Source organism: Rhinoraja longicauda, chromosome 7 (genome assembly GCF_053455715.1).
Source record: "Rhinoraja longicauda isolate Sanriku21f chromosome 7, sRhiLon1.1, whole genome shotgun sequence".
In the NCBI taxonomy this organism is placed as follows: Eukaryota; Metazoa; Chordata; class Chondrichthyes; order Rajiformes; family Arhynchobatidae; genus Rhinoraja; species Rhinoraja longicauda.
In genome coordinates, this window is record NC_135959.1 from 54,912,916 (window position 1) to 54,934,266 (window position 21,351).

At 41.9% G+C, this 21,351-nt stretch overlaps 1 protein-coding gene across 17 annotated transcripts in view; it reads right to left on the bottom strand.

The window, feature by feature from the left end:
- Positions 1–21,351, bottom strand: part of tenm4 (teneurin transmembrane protein 4) — a 1,451,267-nt gene that overhangs the window by 135,013 nt on the left and 1,294,903 nt on the right. For 16 of the 17 annotated variants that reach the window (XM_078402642.1, XM_078402641.1, XM_078402643.1 and 13 more), the window contains 4 exons: positions 21,056–21,226; positions 8,356–8,570; positions 5,085–5,298; positions 1,498–1,599 (listed from right to left, as the gene is read on the bottom strand). In XM_078402642.1, the coding sequence (XP_078258768.1) occupies positions 1,498–1,599; positions 5,085–5,298; positions 8,356–8,570; positions 21,056–21,226 (702 nt within the window). The remainder of the gene's footprint in view (positions 1–1,497; positions 1,600–5,084; positions 5,299–8,355; positions 8,571–21,055; positions 21,227–21,351) is intronic. The other variant, XM_078402640.1, reaches the window with a different exon arrangement.

Genomic DNA, 21,351 nt, shown 5'->3' on the forward strand with positions numbered 1-21,351 from the left:
GCCTTGTAAAGGTAATGGCTAAACCTCTGAAAATGCCATCCTACAAAGCTCACAGAAAAAATATGCGCTTATGCTTCCAAAATACTGCTGTTCCATTCCCAATCCCATTCCTGGTATTATTGCAAAACTTTTTGATGTGTTGTAGAATCTTTTTTTTTAAATGACATGTGTCCACATTTTAAATGGAACAACACATCATCTTTCACTTTGCAAACATGGAAAATTGTCCTCCTCAGCTGCTTCAACTAAACATGTAACATGACAGTGGCGGCAAGTTGTATGTTCTGAGATTTGGTTCATCTGCAGTCAATGGAGCTGAGTTTCGGAAGCAGAGGACAAGGCACAGGCAATACTATTTTGTGTGTTTAGATACAGATCTGGAGATAAAGTGTGGAAACAGGCCCGATGGCCCACCAAGTCCACGCTGATCATCAATCACCTGTTTACACTAGTTGTATGTTATCCCACTTTCACATCATACACACTCGGGGCAATTTACAGAAGCCAATTAACCAACAAACCTGCGCGTCTGAGATGTGGGAGGAAACCGAAGCGCCTGGAGAAAACCCACGGGGTCACAAGGGGAATGTACAAACTCCACACAGACAGCAACCATAGTCTGGATCGAACCTGGTCTGTGGCGTTGTGAGGCAATAGCTCTATCGCTGCGCCAACATGCCACCGATCACTGAAGATGAATCTCCCGACCATATATTCAATGTTTAAGAATAACGAAGAAACAGGGTGCAGGAGAGGAGACCAGTGTTGATCACATTGACTTTCAATTCATAAGTCAAGACAAGTACCAGTCATTATAGAAAAGGGAGCATTTCTTTTGTTTAGGTGTCAAGTCTGAGTAATAACAACAAGGTTTATCTGATGTTATATTCAATATTATCAGAGACCTTGGAAACCAAACCAACAATTCTTAAATTCAATTTATAGATTGCTTCTTAACTGACAAGTTTCTATCGTCTTTTTGTACACCTGAAAGGAACTGGAGCATTTTGTTTGGTTTCAAATAATATGCAGAGGTACTAGGCATCCATTCCTCGATTTCCCTCCTCCCTACGACAAGTATACTTGCCATTTGTCTTTGACACAGTCAGTCTTTGATTTCACACAAGGGCCGATAATATTATCTCACGATAATAAACAATTGCGGCTGACAGATTCAGACTTCACGTTCTTGCTATTGGCCCTATCCGAAATCGTCGCCTGTCCATTCCCTCCACATATGGTGCCTGACCCGTTGAGTTCCTCCAGGACTTGGTGTATTGGCCTTACAGGTGATTCTCACGTGTACTGCACCATGGAAACCAATTTCAAGGCCATCACCTTAGTGTTACCAGTACAGCACCAAGCATTTTGCCCATTGTTAAATGTTACCATTGTTTACATTTACACATATTCAGTGTGGAATCAGTAGATTAGTTATTCTTCCATGATTTGGAAAGTAATTTCGGACTGATAACTACTGCAATAAAAAGCTGTTACCTCGTGCGCAGTCTGGTCCAATGTAACCAAGGAAACAGTGACATGTTCCTGAAATACACTCTCCATTCCCATAACAATTAGCTGGGCATTCATCTGCAGGCTCTAAGAGGAAGTGAAACCATAGGCCGACGTTAGATTTTCAGAACAAATATCAAGAACTGTAAAGATTAGTAACATGCAATACTGGGATGCAAGTTCCTCTTTTCTACATAAAAATCCATTTTTTTCGACATTGGCTTCTGCCGACACATTTTCCCTCCCTCTCAGAACAGGATCATCTTAACCTTCTGCTTCATTCAGAAACACATTACCCACTGACCACCAACAAGTGCACTGCTCTGTGTGGAAGCATTTCATTTTCTATCCAATACAGGTCAACCATCAATTTTCCAGCACCCTTGGTTCCAGAGTCTTTCGGGATTATCGGTTACCAGAGGAATACCGAGAAGAGTCCAACGGTACTGGGACGGCCCGCATAGGCCGCTGAAGGACTGAGATACCAGCCCGCAAAGTGGGCCTCAGAGTTCCAGAGCCCCGCTGGAGGAGGCAAATTCAACCTGTCGATCGGCCACGGAAGTCAGCTATGGAAATGGATCTGCCGGCTTCGGCCAGAACTGGCTGCAGGGGGCAAATTCAACCCCTTGATCAACCATGGAAGTCCCAATGAGGTCGAGATCAGCCGCCTTACCCGGCCGAGACGCCAAATTTTTGGGAGACTTCTGGGGGGTGATTTCAAGTGCGCTCTCGTAATTTGGTCTGGATTAAAGGAAGCGCCGGACCATCAGTTGCCGGAAAATTGGTGATGGGCCTGTACCTTGGAACAAGTGTAATATTTTGATTTTAGGTTGAGAGCAGTGCAGGCTGTGGGTTAAGAAGTGGCACTGGGAGGTGGTTCATTTGGAGTGTCGCTGCAAGAGCTATCAAAGTCACAACTGTAGCAAAAACTCCAGAATTCAATATAAATAAGGCATCACACAGATAAAGCCATTGACCAAAGTAAAATATTAAAAGGAAACATAGATTTCTATTTAAACGATTATTCAGTAAATGATGGGGCAGAGGTGGACTGCAGAGTTGAATGAAGAATATATTTGTATTTTCCCCCATGGTTGCTGGTGTGCTTTGTACTGGAAGTTGGGATAATTCGAGACAAATTCCAGTGCATGGTCTCAATAGATAACCAAGTACTCGACTGAGAAGATCAATTAAAAGTTTGTTTGTTCAACCACTCACACTGATCAATTCGCAGTGAATCACTGAGGGTCTGAACCTGTATGGGGTGGAATTGTTGTTGTTGCCAAATTAACGCACCGAGGTGAAGTCACGATAAAGTTGAGAATCAGGGAAAGGTATAAAAACAGTCAGAAGGAAAGAGCAAGTGACTAATTAAAGATTTTTTAAAAATCTGACAATAATGAGGCCCAAACCCATAAAAATAAATTTCCTTGCCAGGCAGAATATTACGACTATCACAATTTGTGCGCAAACAAAACAAACAAGTAGACTAGAATAATTCATGGTGAGTTTAGAATTTAGTTGGCAAGCACCACACCTTCCATTTGTTCCATAAACCTGTCTCCCGGCAAGTTTACTGTGGTAGTAATACACATGATGGAGTCAGGCAGCTGCTTCTTAATTTTTATGTTTAACTGCACATGTGCTAATGAACAGTAACAATGAATCAGGTTAACCTCATCTTTACTTTCAGCTGAACATCCAGGCTACTAAAGCATCAAAATGTGTTAAGCCTCCAGAAATGTTTAGCTTTTTCAGATCAGAGCAGCCAGGCAACAATGTGTCCCCACTTGTTTACAGCTTGCATTGACTGCTTTCATTCTGGAATCTGTGTGAAATGTTATATGCAGCAGTCCCCACACAGTTAATTTCAGTTTTGTTGAGAGGAGAACAAAGAAACCCATTATTCCAACGACGAGCTCAGTTTGGAGACAGAAAGTAGGCCAGTTATTTCCCAGTGTCCCGCTCTCAAAAATTGACGGACGAATTAGAAGATCATGTTATGATGAATACTGTTGAAACTACAGCTAATCAATTATCTGAAACGAAATATTTCTTATGATCAATCACAGTGCCAATAGTTCCAGAGCGAACTGCTGAGAGACCACCAGCTGCGGGAAGAGTATTCTTATTGTCTAATGCCGTCGGAAATACATTCTCAGGGGGCTAATCTTCAATGAAGTTTGCTGGAAGAGTGATTAAAAAAGCTCTAAACATTGGTCTTGGGATTTGTCTATGAGACAATAACTGAACACGGGGAGTGAAAATCATCTTGCACTCAGGTAGACCTCAAAGGTAATTTACAGAACAAGGTTTTGTGCACAACATCTTGTCTTTTTAGACAGTTCCAATGAGGAGGGAGTTTTTTTGTTTCACAATAGATGGGATAACTATGTATTTTCCCGAATGACATCAATCTCAATGTAATAAAAAGGTCCATAAGCAAGGGAAGAGTTTCATATTAAAGTTCAGAATTTACACAAATGTATGTGATGAATTTGCATATTAGGAAAGAAAATCTGAATTTTAAAACAATGCAGGGATCAAAATTGCTCAATCAAGAGTTGATGGGCCACTCTCATGAACGATGCAGACATAACATTGCAGGCATAAGGAAGGGAAATGCACTTCCAGGATCTGACTTTAATTTTAAATGAACGAAACTCATTTAAAATCAAAATTGCAAGTTTCACAATATAACCTTATCAAGTTTCCCCAAGGAATTAAAGCCATTCTCCTTGTTAACCAATTTGCGCACAGGAATTCCCACAAAAAACAGCAATGTCAAAGTAACCAGATGATGGATTTTAATGATGCAGATTATTAACTAAATATTTCATTTTTTTTAGTTTTAGAGATACAGCACGGAAACATGCCCTTCAACCCACCAATCCCCGCATATTAACACGAGCCTACACACACTAGGGACAATTTACACTTGTACCAAGTATACAAACCCAAGCCAAGTAACCTACAAACCTCTACGTCTTTGGATCAGGAGATGTTGAAATCTCCATTCCCCTTCTTTAAATGATGCTCTGGCATCTTTCACATTCACCTAAAGAGACACACTGGAAAGTTGATTCAGTATCTCATCTAAAACCTATTGGATCTCTTAAATATGGGAAAGACATTGGAAGATAGAGCTGCTTGTTTCAATGAATTTAGTGATTAATACCACAGGTTAAAATAGAGAAATTAAAGCAGGCAGAACATTTCTATTTTTAAGAATACATTAACCACACACTTTTAGAATAAACTAAAAATAAGAAATCTCTCCATATTCAGCTTGAACCTAAAACCTTGGTAGCATAATGGCCAATTGGGGATTAATATAAAGATAAACATTAAATGGTGATGTTTTAGGAATAAATATAATTGAGCATATATGGGTTAGAAGTGTAGGTATTTCGAATTTGTCAGAAGCATGAAAAGAAGCTCTTATTTATGTAATGGTAGAGCTAATCCCAGAGTTTTTTCTTTGAGGGATGAATCATACATTGTGTATAAAAAAGTAATGACTGTAATTAGTAAATGTACCTGATCGTCATTATGTTTCAGTGAGAGCTTACCTATGGCAGTGGTTATAAAGGAGACCTGCTCCATCTGTTTCCCATCATTGTAGAAGGCTAAATGCCAGATTCCAGAATCCAGATATCTGATGAATCCAGTCTCACGATTTGTCAGAGGGATCAAAGTCCTCTGTTGGTGTTGCTGGTATCCCTCCAGACTTCTCATTTCCTGTGCTAGCAATCGCCTGCCATCCAATAATTCCACAAATCCAAACTAGAAGAAAAGAATGACAAAACATGCTATTCTTAATGCTGCCCAATAATCATAGTAAACATGAATCTCTGGCTGTTATCTGCCCTATAAAAATAACTGTACAAATACTGCACAAAATAGCCATTCCTCAGGGCCCTCAATGTAGGGGGCAACAATGGGTCACTCTTGACAATGGTTAATGTTCTGACTCTGGTGGCACGGTGGCGCAGCGGTAGAATTGTTGACTTACAACACCAGAGACCAGGGTTCAATCCTAACTATGGATGCTGTCTATACGGTGTTTGTACATTCTTCCTGTGACCGCATGGATTTTCTCCCGGTGCCCTGGTTTCCTCCCACATTCTAACGATGTGTAGGTTTGCAAATTAATTGGCTTCTGTAAATTGCCCCTAGTGTGTAGGATAGAACTAATGTACAGGTGATCGCTGGTCGGCATAGACTCTGTGGGTCAAAAGACCTGTTTCCATGCTGTATCTCAAAAACAAAAGAAACTAAAACTATTCCCTTGTCTCTGATGCTATTATGACACTCAATCTCTACTATTGCAAAAGTAATTTTGTTTTAGTGATCCAGATCAACTTCTTAGCTTACTCACAATAATATTTCTTAGGTGATTTGGGGAAATTGCTGATCCCAGTTTAAATTGTATCTAAATTGTATTAAAGATTTCTCTTGTTTACAGATCAACAAATCAATCCAATCAGGTGACCAAATGAAAGAGTTAAAAATAAGTTGATTTGTAAAATGTATTTCCAAAAGAGATAACTTGAATGTTGATGACAACAGATTCAGGTTCAACACTAAAAGTGTGTTATTTACACTGTTAATTACACTGTATTTACCTATCTAACTGGCAGCAATCCTGGATGTCTACACATACTTAGTTACGTGCTAAAGTCCTAAGCTTACCAATAGTTGGTCATAAAGTCATACAGCGAGGAAACAGGCACTTTGGCCCAACTTGCCCACACTGACCAACACGTCCCATCCACACTAGTCGCAGCTGCTTGTGTTTGGCCCATATCCCTCCTGATATGTCCTATCAATGAACCTATCTAAATGTTTATTTTAAACATTGAGATAGTCCCTGCATCAACTACCTCCTCTCCTCTGGCAGTTCGTTCCATACATTCATCATCCTTTGTGTGAAAATGTTACTCTTGGGTTCTATTAAATCTCCCTCCCCCCCCCCCCCTCGCCTAAAATATCCTCTGGTTCTCGATTCCCCTACTCTGGACAGGAGACTCTGTGTGTCTATTCCTCTTATGATTTTGTACACCTCTATTAGATCGCCCCTCAACCTGCGCTCCAGGGAACAGTCCTGGCCTGCTCAACATCTCCCCACAGCTCAGGCCCTTGAGTCCTGACACCATCTTCGTAAATCTTCTCTGCACCCTTTCCAGCTTGAAGCTTTTCCAGTTGGTAATTCATATGTTTCTGCCGTCCACCACTATATTTCCCCGTGGAGTCCTGCAACTGAGCTCCACCCTGCCGAGTATCCCCAGAATATACCATGGGGAAATCAACTCTTCCATCCTGTGTAAGTTAAGAGCTGGTGCAGTATCTGCAACCTCATTCATTCCAGAGGAAATAGGCTCAGGGAAGAAAGGCAGAAATTCATTTCCTTTCTTTTAAAGTTTAGAATCTTGTTCAATGTTTTAAATTATTTTATTAAAGTGTTTAAAATATATTTGTTTCCTGTTTTTAAAAGTAAAATTTCAGATGTTTCACATTGGATTTCATTCTTAATAGTTTTTGTGTTTCTGCAATGTCAGCAGCATCTAGAAACATTTACAACTCTGACAAGATTTGTTAGCTGGCAAAGTTAGGAGCAGAGACATAAACTGATAAAGGTTTTCAAGACAGCCACAGAGGATAGGTCAATGTGGCTGCAGGACCTACAACCATTTTGGGGTCTGCTTTCTGCACTACAGGAGGCTTCAGGCTTGCAAGTTCGGTTCCTGGCATCTAAAGTAGTAAGTCTTGGCATGACTGCAGGCATCAAATATTGGGCGGCACAGTGGTGCAGCTGGTAGAGCTGCTCTCTCATAGGGCCAGAGACCTGGGCTCCATCCTAACCTTGGGTCGTGGAGTTTGCACATTCTCACTGTGATCGCATGGGTTTATTCTGGGTGATCCGGCTTCCTCGAAATCCCAAAGATGTGCAGGTTAATTATGGGTTAATTGGCCTCTGTAAGTTGCCCCTAGTGTATAGGGAGTCGATACAAAAGTGGGATATCGTAGAACTAGTGTGAACGGGTGATCGATGGTCGACATGGACCGAGTGTGCCAAAGGGCCTGTTTCCATGCTGCATTTCTAAACTAATTATGTGCAGTGGGCCCATGCCACTTATTTGGTGATGAATGGTATGTTATCTTTTTCAATTTATTGTTGGCTCCAATAGTACGACCAGCATTTAATACCTACTCTGTGTGCTCTTAAATCACCTTCTTGAATGGCCGCAGTCCTTCTATTGAGCAGTCCATTCATGTGCATGTTATTTCACAAATTATAGGAGCAGAATTAGGCCATTCGGCCCATCAAGTCTACTCTGCCATTCAATCATGGCTGATCTATCTTTCCCTCTCAGCCCCATTCTCCTGTCTTCTCTACATAACCACTTACACTTACTAATCAAGAATCTGTCAATCTCTGCTTTAAAAATACCCATCGACGGCCTCCACAATAGACAATAGACAATAGGTGCAGGAGGAGGCCATTCGGCCCTTCGAGCCAGCACCGCCATTCAATGTGATCATGGCTGATCATTCTCAATCAGTACCCCGTTCCTGCCTTCTCCCCATACCCCCTGACTCCGCTATCCTTAAGAGCTCTATCCAGCTCTCTCTTGAATGCATTCTGTGCATTCTGTGGCAATGAATTCCACAGATTCACCACTGACCAAAGAAATTCCTCCTCATCTCCTTTTGAAAGGCTATAGCCTCTGGTCCTTGACTCTCCCACAAGTGGGAACATCCTCTCCACATTCACTTTATCCAGGCTTTTAATTATTTGTTAAGTTTCAATGAGGTCCCCCCTCATCCAACCATATTTACCTGTGTGTGGGATGGAGGGAGACCACGACGACCATAGATTCCAATCAGAGCATCCTTTCCCAATGATACATTGAATTTCAAATACATTGGGTGATCTATGAACACTTGGGTGCGCCAGAATAGGCCGGGTGGTATCTTTTCAGTGATTCTTCGCCCGATATCAATTTCTCCTGAATCAATGTAGCTGTCTTCTGGGATAAAATTATCTGTTTTTCCTGTGAAAACATTGAGAATTGTACTTCCTTGTTAACTGAAGGGAAAATTGCTGCAACAAAACCTGAAGGAAGAAACTGCACAAAAAGAATCCAAATTTAGAGAAGAAGGGAAAGGAAGAGAAAGCAAACTCATAAATATGCAGAGACAAAAACCAAATGCAGTGTTCATTACCCAGCTATGTGTAATATAATATTTTTTGCAATCTGACTTATTACAATCATTTAAAAAAACTTTTTTTTTTTAACTTGCAATTTAGATTTTCTAAAAGCTGAGCCAAATTGTCACAAAGAGCTGATCCAGTTAATAGTGACATTCAACTGATGTTGCTTACAAATGAATTTAATTAAATTTTGTTTCTCTAAAATTAAGCTAGACTAAGACATGAATAATCCTATAGCTTGCTATCCGTAGGTTATTGATTTTGATTCATATTACCATGCACCTAGCATGACATTTAACCGCTATGAGTGCCTTTTTAATATAGAGCTCTCAAAGGCTAACTATCTGCCGTTCAGGTCCAGAGCATTAGCAAAAAAAACAATTTTATTTCTTCATCCTATTGTGTGACTCAGAATAAAAGCATGTCTGTAATTACATTTTACAATTTAGCCTGTTTCTCTGCAATTTTGTGCTGTCAGTTATGATTTGCAAAATAGCTAACTTTTGTTATTGGTATTTTTTTAATAACTGAAAATAATATCAGGTAAGGTTCCATTTTAATACACTTCTGCCTTCTATTGAAGCTTGCAATTACTTTTGACATATGTTATATTCATGACCTATTTTTTGGGTTGATATAAAGAAGACTCCATTGATAGTTGTTTAAATAAATGGTTGTCATGAAAAAGACGGGTTCAAATGATGCATCAAAAGTCAATGTTTTACTTCAAACTGAACTGCCAAAGTTTGCTCATGATAATTCAAACTTTGAAAGGTTTCAAATTTCTTGAACTATTCCAAAGCTTGGAATTGTACAATATAAATTATACTGAAGAAGGGTCTCGACCCGAAACGTCACCCATTCCTTCTCCCCAGAGATGCTGTCTGTCCCGCTGAGTTACTCCAGCTTTTTGTGTCTATCTTTGGTTTAAACCAGCATCTGCAGTTCCATCTTACACATCTAATATAAATTATACAGCAGGTTGGGATTTAATGTAAAGAAAATTAATTATTTAAAAAGTTGACTTGAGAAGATTTTGTATTAAAATTCATTGATGTAAAGTATATTTGATGCACTGATGGATTGAGTTGAGGTGCATATTTGAGCACTAATGCAATCAATACACGTGAGTGTGTGTGATGGGCTATTGCTTGGCATGACAACACACAGAGACTGCAGGGTTGGTTGACAGTTCTCACATCAATTAGCATTCAACTCTTGAGCAAACCACAAGTGCTGGAGTAATTCAGCAGGTCAGGCTGCATTTGTGGAGGAAAATGGACAGACAATGGTTTGGGTTGGAACCTTCTTTGGACTGAAACATGACTTGTCTATCCCTCCACAGATGCTGCCTGATCCGCTGAGTTAGTCCAGCATTTTGTGTTTGCTTAGGATTCCAGATTCTGCAGTTCCTTGTGTCAGCATTCAAGTCTTGTTTGAAATCATGACGACAACATTGGACTGAGTGAACATGACTAGGGAACAGCATTGGTTTTGACCAGGAAAGCAAGCCTTGAAATATAATAAGAACTTAAGTGTTACTTGAAAGAACATCCCCTATTTCAGCAAGTATCCATTATGGAATAAAATGATGGATTCTTCTATGGTACACACTTGGCCCAGATTTGTCTGTGTTCTGCAGGTAAAGGCATCTCCATTCTCTGTGCATGGGAAGCTGAGCCATGTTCATTTTTGGATAGGTTTCCTTAAGCATTGTGCTCACTCCAGTGTATACTCCTTAAGTAAAGTGGCACCGTGGTGCAGCGGCAGAGTTGCTGCCTTGCAGCGCCAGAGACCCGGGTTCGATCCTGACTACGAGTGCAGTCTGTATGGACTTTGTAGATGGTCCTCTCATCAGCTGGAGTGTGGTCCTGATTTCCCAATTACCTCATTGGAGACCTTTGAACGATCTTTAATCGGACTTTATTGAACATCAATGTTATATCTTTGCACTAAATATTGTACCCTTTATCTATGCACAGTGGACAGCTTGATTGTATTCATGTAAAGTCTTTACTTTGACTGGATAGCATGTAAACAAAAGCTTTTCACTGTATCTCGGTGCACGTGACAATAATAAATTAAACTGAACATATTTGCGCACCACTGTCAGTTAGACTACTCTGTGCTTATGGCACCTTGGGGCACAGTCAACAGGACTGTTCATCTGTGCAGGCCTGCTAATGGCACAGCTTTGAGGGACCTGAGTATGCCAAACTGTAGTCATGAGGTGTGGTGCATGAATTCTCCCGCAGAGTAGGAGCTCTTTAACTTTGCTACTTACTCCATTCTCTCCCTCCTGGAAACCTTCCTCACGCCTGTCACACATGGACAGGGCCTCCCGCTCCAGCTAAATGTAATTTCAACCCCCTCCACAGATGCCGGCCCCCTCCTCATGGCCTGATGTGACTTGCTGACGTCTCTGTCCTCTGACATTTATTGAAACTGCACTCCCGACCTCTCTCCTCCACACTCACACCCCATGCCCCACAATTCCTAATCTACCTGAGGTGAAACTGAAGATTAGAAAAAATGTTGGTTCATTGTCATATACACCAGGGTGCAATGAAATTCATTATTCACATGAAGGTCACAGATTAGACAGTATATATATACAGTAATAATGGATACAGCATAATAAAATACGATGAGTTCAAAACAGCTGAATGTTTTACGATTGTAGTGCAAATCCAAATAGTGCAAAAGTATATTAACGTACAATAACACAATAACCGAATGAGGTAGAGTTAAGAGTATAAGTTCATAAGCACTGGGAGCAGAATTAGACCATTCAGCCAATCAAGTCTACTCTGCCATTCAATCGTGGCTGATCTATCTTTCCGTCTCAACCCCATTCTCCTGCTTTCGCCCCATAACCCCTGATACCCTTAAAGAATCAAGAATTTGTCAATCTCCGTCTTAAAAATATCTATTGACTTGGCCTTCACAGCTGTCTGTGGCAATGAAATCCACAAATTCGCCACTCTCTGACTAAAGAAGTTCCTTCCCATCTCCTTTCTCAAGGTATGTCCTTTTATTCTGAGGCTATGGCCTGTGGTCCTAGACTCTGCCACTCGTGGAAACATCCTCTCCACTAGAAAGGTCCAGACCTTTCACTAGTCAGTATGTGGCAGCACCTCTGGGAATCGGATGTAAAAGAGGTGATTGTTTCAGGAGTCAGATAGCTGTGGGGAAGAGGTTGTTCTTAAGTCTAGATGTCTGGGCTTTCAAGCTCCTGTACCTTCTCCCAGATGGCAGAAGATAGAGAGGGGATTGGCCAAGGGCGCAGGCATCCTTATTCACATGGGGCTGTGTACATCACTCTCTGCAGATTGAGGTGGTCAAGGGAAGAGCAGTTGTCATTCCAGGGCAAGATGCATCCTGTCGGAATACTTTGTAGAAGTTCGAGAGAATCCTCGTGGATATACAAAATCTCAGATGCTTAAGAAATTAAATATGCCGATTTTTTTCCTTAGATCCATAACAAAGTCTGTCATATTACTGACATTAAGAGCTCTGTTTTTCTCCCACACCTGGGCACAAGGGTCTTGATCTCCTTCGTTTCATCATTGTTTTAGATCCGACAGACAACTGTGGCATCAGTGGTTCAATGGTTCTAGATTATCATGTGCACCAAGGTACAATGAAATTCCTTTATTGCATGCAGTTCGGTAAGATCATTGTCATCCCTGATTAAGTACAGAATGCATTGTACAGAATGCATAGATACAGCACAGATAGAGTCCATATGCAAGTCATCATGTTTTGGCGCCATTTTCAAAGTCCCAGCTGCAGCCGGCCGTAAAGGCCTGTTGCAGCCGTCACCTCCATCTCGCTGACTCGCCATTTCCCGGCCTTCGGGGGCGAGCAGGAGACGAGCCTTGGACGAGCCTCCTACTCCAGGCGGGTTCCCGATGTACAGCAGGCAAACCAGGCCTGCTGCCGGGGAATGGCCCCGGCTCGCGGCCCTTCGGGAGCTTCTTCCCTAAACTTAAAGACTGAGTTGCCATTTTGTACATGGCCACACAGTTCTACAGATACAGGGAGAAGAGCATGTAACTGAGCATATAACCCTGAGGGTCACCAGTATTGAGGGTCAGGGTGGAGGAAATGTCATGACTGACTGAGGTCTGTCGGCCAGTAAGTCCCAAAACCAGTTGCAGATCGAGGTCCCAAGGCCAAGGTTCAGAAGTTTAGAGATGAGCTTATTCTGTATTATGGTGTTGAAGGCTGAGCTGGAGTTAAAGAATAGCATCCAGACATGAGTGATCCAGGACTAGAACCTTGCAGTAAGGACCTACCCACACTACATTCATTGGCCACTGCACATTTCCAGTTTAATGGCATCTTGATGCATGTAATAAACCTTAGTTTGATTTCATGTAAATACAAAGTAGATTTCCAAAAGTATTCTTCAATTAACCATTTAAGTCTTTACATTTCTGTAGTACTTTCTCATCAAATTACAATTACATTTTTGCAATATTGCATACATCGAATGCTAAATCGAAATATTCCCTCCAAATCCCTCCCTAGCTTTGCCTCATGATTGATGGATTCTCAAATATTTCCTTAACTTCTCTCATGTTCATCTCTATTACATGTATCCATTTTTGTCTGAAACTCTCTCGGCAATTCTGGAAGCCCTCCCCAGTCTCTCCACCCATCTCCCTACTTCCCCAAATTTCCTCGTGGGTCTGCTCCTGCTATATCCCTTCATGATTACCCCTGCAGTCTTCTTAAGATTTGTGCCCTGAGAGTACTGAGACTTCTACCCACTCAAGATTTGCACTAGTAATTTAAATTGTGCTTAATGCATTCTGACCTGCTATACACATCAAACTGAAGATGTTTGTAAAATCAATAGAATGTGTAGTTGTACATCAAAGTACTTGCTGTGCAGTTTGCATTTATACCTCTGTTAGGGTGCACTACAATATATCCTGCAGCCTGTATTTTTCAATCTGCTGGGTATTTTAAGGCAGAGATTCTTGATTGGTAAGGGTGTCAAGAGTAATGGGGAGAAGGCAAGAGAATGGGGTTGAGAGTGAATGATAGATCAGCCATGATTGAATGGCGGAGTAGACTCAATAGGCTGAAGGGCCTACTTCCACTCCTATGGATCTCTCAGCATGTTCTTTGAGCATTTTTATATGCATTTCTCTGATATCTTACTGATACAGGGCTTGCCTGGGTAACTGAAGATCTGACAAGGAAATCCGGCTTTATGCAAATCCTCCCATTGAGCTCTACACAGTGCATGTCACACTAAAAATAAACGTGGCAAATGTACTTGATCATGGAGGTTTGTTGGAGAGTCTTTAAAATTTAAAATACTGCGGAATAATTTGTGCTGGTAATTTCCAAGAGTTTAAACTGCGGCTTGGAAAGAAGTACTGGAATAAAAAGAATATTGGAATAAAACAATGATTGGATTTCCGTTGCCTCTGCTGTTGCTCTGGCTCTTTCATGGCCTTATCTCCTGCAACTGGCTGCAAATGGGTGAACTTCTGTTGTAATTTCTACCACCCATTCAGTTTCTCTGAATGAGAAATTGTTCGTTTCTGAGTGAACAAAAAAACCAGTTTACGGACAGTTCTGAAGGACGGAACCCTTACACGTATACAGTGACAGTGCTGTTCCCCAATGTCATATAGAGACTGAGCCCTATTCTCCAGTATTGTAACCTAGTGTAATACATCGACAGAGCTGTACTCTCCAATACTGTTTCTTTGTGTTATACACTGCCCTGCTGATGCTTTGGACCTTCACATCTGAATCATTCAGAAGTATTTTGAAATGGTATTAGAGGTAGATAGAGCTCTTAAGGATAGCGGTCAGGGGGTATGAGGAGAAGGCAGGAACGGGGTACTGATTGAGAATGATCAGCCATGATCACATTGAATGGTGGTGCTGGCTCGAAGGGCCGAATGGCCTACTCCTGCACCTATTGTCTATTATTACTACTCACGAGTTCCATTGAACCAAACTTTTGAAATAGAGGCCTGCTGAATGTTGTTTTGTTAGATGAAGTGCCCACTGTTTCTTTCTGCAGTTCGCAAAGCCTTGGTCAAAATGTCAATTGGCACTTTGAGTTCAGTTTGTTGAGTTTAGTTTATTGTCACATGTACCGAGGTACAGTAAAAAGTTATCCCGTGAATCCTCATTTCTATTCTGCCTTTAAGAGGAAGACTTGCTGGCTGACTGTACACTGAACTCTCTGGCTCATTTTCTACATCAACTTTATATCAACGACTGTGGGCAAGAACTTGGCTTCACTGTTTCACTCCGTTCAGCATTATGAATGGAGTGTGATAGCTTCTGAATACTTGGCTGGACCCAAGCTGTGTTGAGAGCAAAGAACAGAATAAGGTTATTTTCATTCACTCATTTTTTTTTCCGAATCTCTGAAATTTTAATTCTTTCCTCTCCCAAACTTTCCTTTCTCTTTAGTTCTTAACATGTAAAGCCTCGGCTTGGTATCACCCTTTCAACAGCTTCATCAAATTACCTCCCCGCTCTTTAATAGTTTTTGAAACATTGTGGGAGCATAGATACATAGAAAATAGGTGCAGGAGTAGGCCATTCGGTCCTTCAAGCCAGCACCGCCATTCAATGTGATCATGGCTGATCATTCTCAATCAGTACATTGCACACTGAGACGTCACCAAGTCACTGAAAAACTGGGAGAAAATTAACATGGCATTCGTGAGTTCAGAGGAAGGAATGTTGTACATAATGACAAAATGGATTCATGGTTTGAGCTAATCCTAATCTTTGAAACTCAAACTCAAATCTGATCAATAACAACATATGTGTGTGTGTGTGGAAATTCATCCTAAATCACTTGCACTAACATGCTGTGTGGTAACATAGCACCACGGGTGATAGATGGTGCGCGTGGACTCAGTGGGCCAAGGGGCCTGTTCCCATGCTGTATCTCTAATCTAAACCAAACTATAAAGCAACAGTGTGTTGTACTCTACAACCTGAATTCAATTTTATTGATGGCAATAGAAGAAACTTCAGAGTACAATGTGCTGATGAGGCGATATTGTAATGTGGTCAATTAAGGATGAATTTCAGAGACAATAACAGCTGCTATTTTGTGACAGATCTGAATAGAATCAATGTGCCATTCCAGCCGGTCAATCATCCCACAACTGTGACCATATCATTTGCCCTGCCAGAAGCATATTAGAGCACAGAAAAAACAGAAACAACACATGCCCAAGAATTAAGTTGTATAACAGCTAATCAGAGCCCTTGAAATTTATGTTGGATCTGTCCATTTGATAGGAAATGGAATCCCCTGGACCATTTGAGATACTAATCTTGAAATTCTATCATATAATGCTCGTTTCTGTGTGTCAGGATGCCATTTTAAACCTGATCACACTCAGTCCACCTCTGATTTTTGTGCTGAGTCCACAGTGCACGTACTCTACATCTTTGAGAGTGCTGGGTGTGGCAGTGACAATACTGACTGTGCAAAGCTCATTTTGGTTTCTCTGCAGCAAAACCCTTCTGTGCATGTCCCAGAATGGCATTGGGACCTTAAAGTAGGAGACCTGCCTAGACTTTGGAACCTAATCAGGGCGGCACAGTGGCGCAGCATTAGAGTTGCTGCCTTACAGCGCTTGTAGCGCTGGAGACCCGGGTTCAATCCTGACTGAGGGTGCTGTCTGTACGGAGTTTGTACATTCTCCCCGTGACCTGCATGGGTTTTCTCCAAGATCTTCGGTTTACTCCCACACTCCAAAGAGGTACATTGGCTTGTTAAATGTGAAAATTGTCCCTAATGTGTGTCGGGGAGTGTTTATGTGCAGGGATCGCTGGTTTGCGCGGACCTGGTGGGCCAAAGGGCCTGTTTCGCGCTGTACCTCTAAACTAAACTAAACTAAACCTCACTTGGTCTGCTGCAGTGGGGTCCAATGCATCCATATTATTCCAGTAGCATGCCCTGCGAGTAATTTCTTAATAGTAGCTTTCTCCCCTGCTCAGCATTTCTAAGTACCTCTGACAAGCTTTGAGAGGAGGAAAATATATCACCCACCGTTTTTCCTTCTGATAAAAGAGATCTGGTCACTCTGGGGGCTTCTACATATGCCGTGAGGTTGACGTCACCTGGACGCTAGAGCTTGGCTCTGGGTGCTGAGGACCAGTGAAAGTGACCTTCTATGCTTAGTCCAGGTGAGCGCGGGCATGGGGCAGCCATAGGCTACAGCCTCTGGTGGCGGTCTGGCCTCTGGAAGATCCAGCCCAAGATCACGTAAAACCATCACCACCACCCTAGTTCACCACTGGCATTATGCATCTTTTTAGAGAAGATACAATTTCTAACAAACAAACGACAATCTCTTAAATGATTTTAAAAAACTTGAGCAACTACTTGCACAAGTTCGGGACATTTTCAAGTAGTTGACAAAAAACGGATTGCTTTCGAACTGCAGTTCTCATCTTTTAGATATATGTATTGCTGTGTACAGTGCCCTCCATAATGTTTGGGACAAGGAGCCATCATTTATTTATTATCCTCTGTACTCCAAAATTTGAGATTTGTAATAGAAAAAAATCACATGTGGTTAAAGTGCACATTGTCAGATTTTAATAAAGACCATTTTTATACATTTTGGTTTCACCATGTAGAAATTACAGCAGTGTTTATACATAGTCCCCCCATTTCAGGGCACAATAATGTTTGGGACACAGCAATGTCATATAAATGAAAGTAGTCATGTTTAGTATTTTATTGCATATCCTTTACATGCAGTGACTGCTTGAAGTCTGCGATTCATGGACATCACCAGTTGCTGAGTGTCTTCTCTGGTGATCCTCTGCGTATTGCAGCCATCTTTAGCTTACGCTTGTTTTGGGGGCTAGTCCCCTTCAGTTTTATCTTCAGCATATAAAAGTCATGCTCAATTGGATTCAGATCGGGTGATTGACTTACCCACTCAAGAATTGACCATTTTTTAGCTTTGAAAAACTCCTTTGTTGCTTTAGCAGTATATTTGGGATCATTGTCTTGCTGTAGAATGAACCGCCGGCCAATGAGATTTGAGGCATTTGTTTGAACTTGGGCAGATAGGCAGGTGGATTGTTTTCCGGATCGTATCTCTGGGCGCTCTGCGGCCTAACATCACTTCAGAACACATTATGCTTGTACCATCAGCAGTTGTATCATCAATGACAATAAGTGAGCCAGTCCCTTCAGCCGCCATACATGCCCAGGCCATAACACCCCCACCACCGTGTTGCACAGATGAGGTGGTATGCTTTGGATCTTGGGCAGTTCCTTCTCTCCTCCATACTTTGCTCTTGCCATCACTCTGATATAAGTTAATCTTCATCTCATCTGTCCACAAGACCTTTTTCCAGAACTGTGGTTGCTCTTTTAAGTACTTCTTGGCAAACTGTAATCTAGCCATCCTATTTTTGCGGCTAACCAGTGGCTTGCATCTTGCAGTGTAGCCTCTGTATTTCTGTTCATGAAGTCTTCTGCAGACAGTGGTCATTGACAAATCTGCACCTGACTCCTGAAGAGTGTTTCTGATCTGCCGGAAAGGTGTTTGGGGATTTTTCTTCATTATAAAGAGAATTCTTCTCTCATCAGGTGTGGAGGGCTTCCTTGGCCTGATAGTCCCTTTGCGATTAGTAAGCTCACCAGTGCTCTCTTTCTTCTTAATAATGTTCCAAACTGTTGATTTTGGTAAGCCGATGGTTTGGCTGATGTATCTAACAGTTTTATTCTTGTTTCTCAGTCTCATAATGGCTTCTTTGACTTTTATTGGCACAACTTTGGTCCTCATGTTGATAAACAGCAATAAAAGTTTCCAAAGGTGATAGAAAGACTGGAGGAAAGACTAGGTGCTGAGAGCTCTCTTATACCTGCATTAAGGAAGCATTTAAACACACCTGAGCAATTACAAACACCTGTGAAGCCATGTGTCCCAAACATTATGGTGCCCTGAAATGGGGGGACTATCTATAAACACAGCTGTAATTTCTACATGGTGAAACCAAAATGTGTAAAAATGGCCTTTATTAAAATCTGATGATGTGCACTTTAACCACATGTGATTTTTTCTATTACAAATCTCAAATTGTGGAGTGCAGAGGCAAATAATTAAATGATGGGTCTTTGTCCCAAACATTATGGCGGGCACAGTATTTCCAATTCATGCAAACTGTTTGGGTTATGAACAGTTCTCAGGAATGGAACTGGGCTGTAACCAAGGGAAAACCCAGTAAACCCTCTTTACAATGGACCATATGGGCGAATGGTATCCGTTATTGCCGATTGTTCACGAAAAACCGCACGATGGCTGCCTCGCCTACAGTCTGTCTGTCCTTTTCAAACTTTTTGTTATTTTTGGTAAGTTTTAAAAGTTTGTGTAAATGTTCTCTGGTTTGTTTTATGTGTGGTTGGGAGAGGGGGTCGGGGGAAACTTTTTTTCAATCTCTTATCTTGCCGGAGATGCGATTGTTTTCCGGATCGTATCTCTGGTCGCTCTGCGGCCTAACATCACGGAGCTGGAGGTCTTGCCTGGGACTGACCTTGAGTCCCCGCGGGGGCGTGGACTTATCATCTGAGCCTACGATCGACGCTCCAATGCAGCCTGTGGACTTTAACATCAGGAGCTCACAGTCTCGGGTTGAGACCGGTCGGGAGCTCCAAAAGCTGCACGAGGTTCGACTGGTCCCGACCCGGGGTAGATCGCAGGCACGGCGGAGCTGAGATCCCCCCCGATGAAGGAGCTTGATCGCCCCGACGAGGAAGGCTCTCCGCTGGCTGCGGGATTAAGATCATGCCGTCAACGGAAGGTTAGAGCCCCCGATCGTTGGAGGACAAAGAAGGGAGAGATTGAACTTTTTTTTCACCTTCTATCACAGTGAGGAATGTGGAGGAGTCACTTGGTGGCGGATGTTCGTGTTAAAATGTATTTTGTGTGTCCTGTTGCTTTTTATTGTTATGACTGTATAGCAAATGAAGTTCCTCGTATATTGCAAAACATACTTGGCTAATAAAGTTTTATTGTGATTGTGATCAATGTATTAGTAGTAGAAACAAAGAACTTCAGATGCTGGTTGATGCACAAATGGACATAAAGTTCTAGAGTAACTCAGCAGGTCAGGCTGCATGTCTGGAAAACATGGGTAGGTGTCCTTTTGGGTCGAGACCCTTCTTCAGACTCTCGGTCTGGAACTGGACCTGGAATCTAGGTGAGTTGAGGCAGAGGATCGGCGGAGTCATTGGTCGCGGCCCGCTTGCCGCCGGAGTGCAGGTAAGGGCCAGCAGCGGCAGCAGGTATGGCCTGGAAGTGGCTGAGGAAGCTATGTGGGCCGGCAGTAAGTCCGGCCTGGAAACGGTCGGGGAGACGGAGCAGGCCGGGGGTGACTTCGGCAGCCCAGCTTGGGGGCAAAGGTCAGTCCGCTACTATCAAAATCCGTTATAAAGTGGGTTCATAATAATGAGGGTTTACACACAGAGGAGGACATATAGACACACATACACTGGTCCTCCCCATGTTGCAGCAGAATTCTGTTTCTGATAACTTTTCATAACCGAACAGTTTGCTAGTGGGAAATACAAAAGATGACGCAGACTAGCAGCGGCTGGCAAATCCATCCTCCCGTCTCCCAAATGCCTGCTTATATGTACAGTTGTACATAATTTGGGCGTTTGTAAGCTCTGGAAGACCTGCATTCAATCCTTAAGATACATTGTCATTTTCAAAACTATCTATGCCTCCTGCCAAAGAATTTACATTAAAATATTTTGAATTGCAAATCAAAAATTCTTTGTTCCACAGTCCTTTGGATTCAAGAAATGTCATCTTGGATTATAATAACATTGGAATGCAAGAATGTTTTGAAAGGTATCCAACTCAAGGTCAACTGTGGACCAAATTTTAAATCTCAGTGTTGCTGAACAGTTTTCACATCTGAATAAATATTGGAATATGGTATTCATGTAAAAGTTAGATCTGCCTGCCTGAGTGGTAGTGTGCAATATGTCCTCAAAGCATCTCTCTAGATGAGGATTTCATGGTCATAAAATAACCTTGCTCTGCTAAAATGTCTATTTTTGCAAAATATATCAATGTGACAGAAGTTCATGAGAAGGATGTTGAGAATCTGTAAACCTTTTTCAAAATATGCTTTGCAACAATAGTAAGGCAGAAAGATCGTAAAAGGAAACATTGCATGTAACGTTTTCAAATATAACTAACAAATAAAGCCTTGAATGTTAAACATAAAGGACAGTGAAGATTCAAAGAGCAGGTTCATAGTAGTGATTATGCTTAGAGTAGACCATACCTTCACTGGTTCCTTTGCCTTTCCTTTCAGGCAAGTCTAAACCTGTGCCACCAGAGGGAGACAATGTGACGTCCGTTGGCACAGGCCAACTGCTGGCTTTGTTCTCACCGATCTGGTACATCTGCCCATCCATCGGCTGCAGGTGCCAGTTTAGGCCAAACAGGTGCATGGCTGTGATAGCAATGAGAAAAGTCATCTTTTTCTGGCTGGATCACTGCAGGAGTCCTGGACAAAATAGGCACTGATGTACAGTACACTGAGGTGGCTTGGTATGGGGTATTACTAATTTTAAGGAC